This window comes from Citrus sinensis, chromosome 9 (assembly GCF_022201045.2).
Source record: "Citrus sinensis cultivar Valencia sweet orange chromosome 9, DVS_A1.0, whole genome shotgun sequence".
Classification (NCBI taxonomy): domain Eukaryota; kingdom Viridiplantae; phylum Streptophyta; class Magnoliopsida; order Sapindales; family Rutaceae; genus Citrus; species Citrus sinensis.
The window spans coordinates 3,197,006-3,206,279 of NC_068564.1; the positions used below are offsets into that span (position 1 = coordinate 3,197,006).

Consider the following 9,274-nt stretch of genomic DNA (forward strand, 5'->3'; position numbering starts at 1 on the left):
ATGCTGTAACCACTTCATCAATTTCCTCATTAAAGCCGTGCTCAATAACTCTTTAACAAATAGATGCTTTATTTTCTCGAAAAAGAAAATGATTACTTTCTTTTGTAGAATTTTTTTTTCCTGTATCAATTTTAAGAAAAATGAGAAACAGAAATAGGAAATGAAAATGGGAATTGTTGGCCTCCTCCTTCACTATTCTACACTAGGTGCCTTTTAATCTCTGTTGAATATTTTCTAGAGAACCGAGAACCACTGCATCACCATCCTTGGAAAAGTAAATTTTGGTTCTCCTTCAAGAAACGATTTTGAGAGTTGAGACTTGAGACTTGAGATGAGACTTGGAATTCTATCAGTAACCCGTTACACCAGAAACTGCAAAACGATTAAAAAACTCTTGAAAATCAAAGCCTTTTTCCTAGCAAGGATTCAAGCAAACTAAAAATTGATCAAGATAAAATGAGTAGTTGGTAATTCAAATCTCTTGATTAAATTCTATGATAACACAATCCGAACGTTTAGTATTCTTGATGGTTGTCAAAGCCAACAAAAATAAATTCCTACTCTAAATAAATTGTGTATAGTGATTGAGCAGGGTCGTGTCCACAGAGATCGGTAATTATTTAAATCCTTTTGAAACGTAAAACGTAAAATGGGAGAATTGTTGACAATAATAAAAATCAAATTGAAATAACAAGAATGCAAATTAAAGTTGTAATTCAAATTGGAGAAAGCTCTGGTTGAAGGAATTAACTCAACTTGATTCGACTACTGATCATTGATTCAAATATAGATTATTATTACTTATGAATAGACCGGTTATAGCTATCGAGACCCTCTAATAGCCAATCTCTCCTTAACTAGTTGATAACCAAGGTACGACCGTTGGTTATTTCCCTAATCAATGGACAACCCTAGATACGATCATAGGATTTAATCAATTGACAGCCTGAAAAACCAGAGAGACCCAAATCCTAATCAACACATATGATGATTCATTTAAATTAGATTGTTTATTCTCACAACACAACTCTCTGCTATGTTATTTGTCACAAACATTAAATTCTTCATACGATGAATCCTTTAATTGACAATAGATTAAGTTGATAATTAAATAGTGGCCAATTACCTAATTAACAAACATAATCATGAAAATAATTCAGAGAATAAACAAATACCCAAAAAGCAATAAAACAATTAAAGCACAAGAAAGATCTCACAGTAGTGATGAATCAAAGCTTCATTATCCTTCAACCAGAAAAATAGGTTTAGTTCTTCATAGAGAGAAGAGAAAAATTAAGATCTAGGGTTTATTTCTTTTCCTCCAATCCAAAATTTCCCCCTTTTTCACAATAGATTCCTCCCTTAAATACTCTCTCTCTCTTCTCTTTTAGAATTCTATTTAAAATAAAATACTAATATCTGAAATATTAAATTCGTAATTACAAAAATACAAAACACGTTAAACTAAAAACTGCAGGTCCGCAGTTGACAGCACGCGCCCACGCCTTATCAACAAAGTTCTTCTGACGCTCATAATTTCTCCAAGAGAACAATCCTCCTTAAACATCATCTTTTAGCTCAATTTTATCACCAATCAATAGAATTGCACCTACAAAAGTAAAACACAAGTAAATCATTATTATTAAGTGCAAAACATAGATATTAAGGGAAGTAAACAATGCAAAACTAGTGCATAAATTGCACTCTAACAATTCTTGATTTACTTTCAAATACTAGGAACAAGGAAAAAAAAAAAGTCTACAATAAAAACAAAAGTCTCAAATATTTTGCAATCTTACAACATACTTTATAAAATTATTTGATCCAAAAATTTATTCTAATGAGTAAAGATCCACAATAATATTAAACAGTTATCACTGTATTGCTCCATAAAACGTTCTCCTATAATCTTTGTTTCCTATATATATATGCATGGAATTTTATTGCAAAAAACGTGCATGCCATTGTTTTCATTTTCCCTACAGTAGTTGCTTCGACGAATGGGAAGCTTGTCAAGTCACTCTCGCAAGAGAATTTATTTATTTATTTTTTTCATCTGTTCCAAAAGAATGAAGTCTTTTTGCCTTAAAAATGAAATTGACGAGCTGGAATTTTCTCTTCTATTTATATACAATTGAATCAATTATTGTTTCAAGCGTCGGTGGTTTGGGGCGAGGGGGTTTTGTTTTTATGAAATAAAGTACGTACATAAATTTACAGCTAGATGACAAGTGAGAACAATTAAAGATAGACAATTAATTAATGGGTTCCTGTCAATCGAAAGTAGGTTGCCTTATGCTTAAACTGAAACAATATTGTAGTCTGCATTTATTTTCTAGCAACAAGTAGCTGGTTAATCAAGCTTGTAACTAATCTATATTTGATTTGTATTATGTAGGGGGCCTATTATTGCTAGCAATTATGCAAGTTATTATATATTTTTGAAGGAAATTATCACAAAATTAACGCGAGTAAGTAGTAAATGTTACAACTTAGAACTTTAATGCTGCGTTTACTCGTCAGTAATCGGAATGAGCTGGAACGAAAATAGGAAATGAAAATAAGAATAAGTTGTTTATTTGACCTACAGGAATCGGAATCGGAATGGGTTGAAATTCTATTGATGTGTTTATTTTATCTTGAAATCGGAATAAAAATGAATTAGATTATAATAAATTATTAAAAAATACTTAATGACTTATTAGCATAATTATTATTTTATATTTTAATTATAGTGATTATTTATTCAAAAACTAAAATTAATATATTAATTATTAGTAATATAGTAATTATTAATATATTAATTATTAGTAATAATTATATTAATAATTATTAAAATTGTAAATTAATTAATTATAATTATTAATATATTATTGTTAATAATATACTAATATATTAATTAATAGTAATTATTATATTAGTAATTATTATAATAGTATATTAAATAATTAATTATAATAAAAGTATATTAATTATTGAGATTATTTATCAAAAATTAGAATTATTTAATAATAATTATTAATGATATATTAATTTATTAATTAATTATAAATGAGGACAATATGAGCATTTTTTATTTTTTGGAAGGTAAAATAAACATTCCAAGAAATGGGAGACTCATTCCCACCTCTGTTTGAATGAGTCTTTCATTTCTCATTCTCAAATTGTGATAGGTCTCACTTTCGATTTCCCACTCTATTTTGTGAAGTAAACATTGTCAATGATTCTGATTCCCTAATCCGAGAAGTAAACACAACATAAATATAATCATCGACTACTTAACAGACTGGATAATTAAAAATGCAATCTTACAATTTAATTCCGATTTGCGGTAGTCTAAGAGAGTCGGATCGGATCGGAATCCGGTCATCAGCGCAGTACTGCTAACGGCTAATTGAATATTCAGCCCTTGCTCAATAATGGCATTGAAGAAGTCCAACTGGTGTCGACCAATTACGAAGCCAATTTCAACCCCACCTTGACCTTCTTCATCTCTGCATTCGTTAAGAGAAAAAGATCCATGCCCAATGTGACCCACCTCACTTTTCTTCGGTTTGCCCCACCCGAAATCTGTATCATACACGCGAAATTTTGGCGAGCCAGCAACCGTAACTAACAGACTCGGCATTTTAAGTTTTTCTATAAAATGGGACAACGAATTTTCAGCCCCTGTTAGCGGACCGTTCTCCAGTTTACAAATAGCTCGTCCAATGGCTTTGGCTGCAACAACAATCCCATTACTCCCTATTAGCTCACTTCGCTTAGCCGACGCAGATAATCGTGCTAGGCAGTTGCCAAAATATGTTAGTGGAAATGGAAGCTCAAATCGTCCTCTGCAGTCTGATGGTGCCATGAAGTGGTAAAGCGTGTCATCGTCCAATTGGCCACCAGTAGTACCTTCCTCGGCCTCTTGTATCTTCATCCAAGGAACCCACATGAAAGCGCACGTTACCACATACGTAGCTATGCGTGCTGCCGCCGGCTCGCTCTGATTTTGAGTAGCAGTGATCACCAATTGTTTCAGTTTCTCAATCTCCGCACGTCTGAGAACCAACGTGAGACGGACCCGTTAGATTTATTTCTCGGATTATGTGGACTGACATAAATTATTCTAATTGTTTTCTATATTTTACCGAATTAATACGTGATTATTGTTAAATATCATAGAGTAATTTTGACAGACTCATTTATTAAGTGATCAAATATTGTGTTAATGAGTTTGATTTTGACATACCCTATATAGTAGTATATTATGGACAAGTATAATCCTTAATTGTGTTATTTTAGCTTATAATGGGATGGACAATTTTGTCCTAACACATGAGGGTGCACTGCGCTCAACCACTATATTTAAGTAACTTCAGCCCATTGGAAGTTCATTGTTCAAGAAATCTGTGGTTAGAGCTGGCAAAACGGGTCATCGGGTCGTGTTCGTGTCGTGTCAAATTTAGGTCGACCCAAACCCGACCCATTTAATAATTGTGTCAAAATATTGAGACCCAAACCCGACAAGAAAAAATAATCGGGTTACCCAATAACCCGCTTAATATCTATATATTAAACAAAAGTTACATCAAATATTTACACTTTGTCATACATATGTATGCACATACATACATACATCTATACATACATACATAATTTATCAATATTATAAAATATACATATCTACTAAAATATTACACACACTATTGAGGTTTTAATTATCTATATGTAAATAATATTATATATCAATATTATAAAATGTCTACCAATAATTTATACATTTACACTATTAAAGCTCTAAATGTCTTTAAAATTTTATAAATAAAATATTGTGTCTATATTCATCATTTTAAAGAATAAAAAAAATCATCATAATATTTGAGTTTTGATGACAAGAATCTGTAAATTATTTTAAAATAGAAAATATAATCGGGTCATTGATCGGGTAAATGGGTCAAGAATTTTAACCCTAACCCGACACAGAAAAAAATCGTGTTGACCCGGACCCGACCCATTTAATAATCGTGTTAAATTCGACGACCCATACCCATTTATTGATGTCGTGTTCGTATCGGGTAATCGGATCGTGTCAAATTTTGCCAGCTCTATCTGTGGCATGAGTGCAGTGCACCTCTCTCTCTCCCGTTTCTCTCCCGTGTGTGTACAGTAATTTGTTGAGAAAAGCCGATTATGGAGCTGAAGCAAAGGAAGTGGAATTCTGAAGTTAGATCAGGCTTGTAGCAACTCGGTAAAGCTCCATAACAAGCTTCCAAAGTCGGATTCATGGGAGATCATGGTAAATTTCGAAATTACCTAAAATATGTGTTTATTTGGAAATGCACGATTAAGGGCATAAAGTTTGTTATTGTTTCATCAATTGGTATCAGAGCCCATGGTTATGTATTTTCTTGTAAACCATAGTCGATTTGTTGGTGAAATCTCACTCATGAAATTTTTTCTTTAATTTCGGATTTTTCGGATTGTTCGAATTTGGACATATTTGCTCAAATGGTTGTTAAATAATGCATGAGTGATGATTTTGGAGTAAAGATATAATTTTTCCGTAATATTTGGTGGCCAAAATTGGAATGGTATGAATGAGGTTACTGTAGCTTACTGTAGCTACACTGTTGAGACATCTCTGAAGATGACATTGTGGGATAATTTCGTTTGGATCCCTAAACTTTACAAAATGTCATTATGGCCCAATATTTTATTTTATTTTATTTACAGTTTGGGCCAATAGTTTTAATATTTAAAACAGTAATAATAATTCTGAAAATTCATCATTTTAGTCCAAAATCCTTATAATTTTGGCAATTTTTCAGAATTTTGAATTTAAAATATTCCATCATTATTGGATATTATGGGCATAACTTTCATATATTTTATTGAGGCATGTAGATATTTTATTTGATTTAATATCTTGGTAGAAACTTTAATTGCGTTTGACAAAGTTTATTTAGCCTCAATTTTGTTAATGTATGAAATATATATATGATGCAAAACTACAATTTAGAGTGATTGTGTATCTGCTTATTGTAGGGCCAATCATGATAAATTATTTGGTGTTTTGCAATTAGATGCCCATTTGTCATTATTGATTATGAATTTTGCGATGAATTGTTATTGTTATTACCAAGATCCATACGGGTGATGATACTGCCTTGTCGGCAAATCACTACTTGGTAGGATACTTGGGTAGATAAAGAGATTTGTTGAGTATTTTCTACTAAGTGGCTTCATTACCCTGTCAGTAATAGGTCAATGTTGGTATTATATTCAATTTGCCTGCTTTATCTTTAGGTTAGTGCACTCCTATATTGTTAAAGGATGCCTAACATATTGTGTTGCTATTGGAGAAACTTAGAATGAGGAGTAATTGATTATAGCATGATTTTACTTTTTGCATGCTTGATAATTCTTTTGTTATTGCTTCCTCAGCTCTAGATATTCTCTCCTTTCTCTAAGTAGCCTCCCTCAAGAAGTTAACTGGGACAAATTTTGAGGACTGGTGTGAGTCCATTTTGTTTTATCTGTCTACATTGAATAGAGACTTGGCATTAAGAGTTGATGAACCAGCCAAGCCAACAGATAAGAGCACTGCTGCTGAAAAAGCAGAGTGGGCAGCTTGGGCTGAATCCAATAGACACTATCTGGATACAATGAAATACACTATTGATAGAACAACTCGAGATAGCATCCCAGCATGTGATAAGGTCAAAGATTACTTGGTAGCTGTTGGAAGAACTTTTAAGAAGGTAGATAAGGCAGAAAAGGGTAACTATCTGAGGCTGCTTGCTAATACTCAGTATGATGGTGTTTCTGGGGTGAGAGAGCACATCCTTAAGATGACCAGTTACCATAAGAAGTTAAAGGACATGGATGTCAATCTGCCTGATGACTACCTGGTTTTCCAAATCCTTGAATCCATTCCACAATAATTTAGCAATTTGAGAATTCAATACAATACTCAGAGAGACACTTAGAATATCATTGAGTTGACTGCTTATGTGGTTCAAGAAGAGGAATCATTGAAGAAGGGGAAATCTCACACTGTCATGATGACAACTACTCAAGAGAGTGGGAGTGTGAAGAAAGGCTCTTCAAAGGGCAGCAATAAGTTTTTCAAGAAGAAAAAAGTTTGGAAAGAAAACTTCACGTGGTAATTCTTCTACCACTTCTGGTTCCACTTCTGAGAGCTTTAAGGGAAAATGCCACTTTTTTAAGAAACCTGGGCACAAGAGAGCTGAATGCAGGGGATTCAAAGCATGGTTGGAAAAGAAAGGTATTCCTGTAGCTTTTGTAGGCTTTGAATCTAATCTAGTTGATATTCCCTCTGATACTTGGTGGTTGGATACTGGTGCAACCATTAATATAACGAATTCCTTACAGGAATTCAGAAACAAGAGGGAGCCCAATGAAGGGGAGTTGATAGTTCACATGGGCAATGGAGTGACAACCAAAGTTGAAAGCATAGGAGTTGTCAGACTACATCTAGCCATAGGCTATTTTTTGGATCTGTTAGATACGACTTATATTCCTTTTATTAGGAGAAACTTGATATCTGTATCTATTTTGGATAGATGTGGCTATACTTTTCATTTTGGTGATAGAAAAGTTTACTTATTCCGTAATTCCGAGTTAATTGGTTCTGGCACTCTATATGATGGCTTATATATGATTGGTTTATTTTCTCGTGCTGTTGAATCATCATCCAATGCTCATGTTGTGCATGTTGTTAGCTCTAATCGTGCCAGGGTTGATGAAAATTCATCTATGTTGTGGCATAAACGGTTAGGTCACATTTCTAAACAGAGGATGGGGAGGCTCATTAAAGATGACATTTTTCATAATTTAGATTTCTCTGATTTTGGCACTTGTGTTGATTGTATCAAAGGCAAACTTACTGTCAAAACCAGAAAAGAGAGAACTCAGAGGAGTCAATAGGTGCTGGAGTTGGTACATACAGACATCTGTGGGCCATTTACCCCTATTGCTATTGGAGGTTATAAGTACTTCATCACGTTCATCGATAACTTTTCTCGTTATGGTCATGTTGAACTTCTTACTGAAAAGTCTGAATCTTTATCTGTGTTTCAAGTCTTTAAGGCTAATGTTGAGCTCCAAAAGGGCAAGAAAATTAAAGCAGTAAGATCAGACAGAAGTGGTGAGTACTATGGGCGATATGATGAAACTGGGCGTAATCCTGGACCTTTTGCTAAATTTCTTCAGGAATGTGGAATAGAAGCCCAGTATACAATGCCCGGGACTCCTGAACAGAATGGAATTACAGAAAGGAGAAATCGTACCCTTCTTGACATGGTGCGGTATATGCTGAGTAACTCCACCTTACCAGATTTTCTGTGGGGTGAAGCCTTAAAAACTGCAGCTTACATTTTGAATCAGGTACCTAGTAAGTCGGCGCCCAAAACTCTTTATGAGTTGTGGTTAGGGAAAAGACCGAATCTTCGTCATTTTCATGTCTGGGGATGCAGAGCAGAAGTGAGGCCCTATAATCCACAATCAAGGAAACTTGATCTGAAAACCATTAGTGGTCATTTTATTGGCTATTGTATAGGCTCAAAGGGTTCTAGATTTTATTGTCGTTCCCACACTACTAGAATCATTGAGTCTGATTGTGCCATTTATTTTGAGGATGATCACAATGGTGGGAGTTCTGAGCCTCACAGTCTTACATTAAGAGAAGAACGTGTGGTCTTGCCTATTCCATCTTTTCCGACTTCTGCGATGGGATTATCACATATTGATGTTTCTTCTGTTAATCCTGAACTTCATCATGATATTGAGCCTATGACTGTAGTGGATGATGTTACTGATGTGCAATTGAGGAGATCAGAGAGGATCAGGAGACCTGTAATTCCTGATGATTATGTTGTTTACTTGCAGGAACATGATTTTGATGCTGACTCATCATCTTATCCTATTACCTTTCAAGAGGCCATCAGTTGTTCATAATCATCATCTTGGATACATGCGATGCATGATGAGATGGCATCTATGTATCATAATGGGGTTTGGGATTTAGTTGAGTTGCCAAATGGATGCAGGCCAATTGGTCGCAAATAGGTTTTCAAAACTAAGAGAGATGCCAGAGGTTAGGTAGAAAAGTATAAGGCCAGGCTTGTGGTTAAGGGTTTCAGTCAAAGAGAAGGCATTGATTACACTGAAACTTACTCTCCTGTTTCTACCAAAGACTCTTTTCGTATTATCATGGCATTGGTAGCTCATTTCAATTTAGAATTGCATCAGATGGATGTGAAGACAA

The 9,274-nt window shown here is 34.1% G+C and overlaps 1 protein-coding gene across 1 annotated transcript; it reads right to left on the reverse strand.

The window, feature by feature from the left end:
* Nucleotides 1–882: 882 nt before the first annotated feature.
* Nucleotides 883–4,149, reverse strand: LOC127899671 (coumaroyl-CoA:anthocyanidin 3-O-glucoside-6''-O-coumaroyltransferase 1-like). Its single transcript, XM_052433200.1, has 2 exons — nt 3,313–4,149; nt 883–1,609 (listed from the first exon to the last, which is right to left on the reverse strand). The coding sequence occupies exons 1-2, from the start codon at nt 3,935–3,937 to the stop codon at nt 1,560–1,562; spliced, it is 675 nt and encodes a 224-aa protein (XP_052289160.1). The 5' UTR covers nt 3,938–4,149; the 3' UTR covers nt 883–1,559.
* Nucleotides 4,150–9,274: the final 5,125 nt, after the last annotated feature.

What these genes read in the sequence shown, in the direction of transcription:
- LOC127899671 (XM_052433200.1), bottom strand. Translation starts at nt 3,937, where the DNA reads ATGTGGGTTCCTTGGATGAAGATACAAGAGGCCGAGGAAGGTACTACT. An exon ending in CCGCAAATCGGAATTAAATT is followed by an intron (nt 1,610 to 3,312) that starts GTAAGATTGCAT and finishes TTACTTTTGTAG; the next exon opens with GTGCAATTCTATTGATTGGT.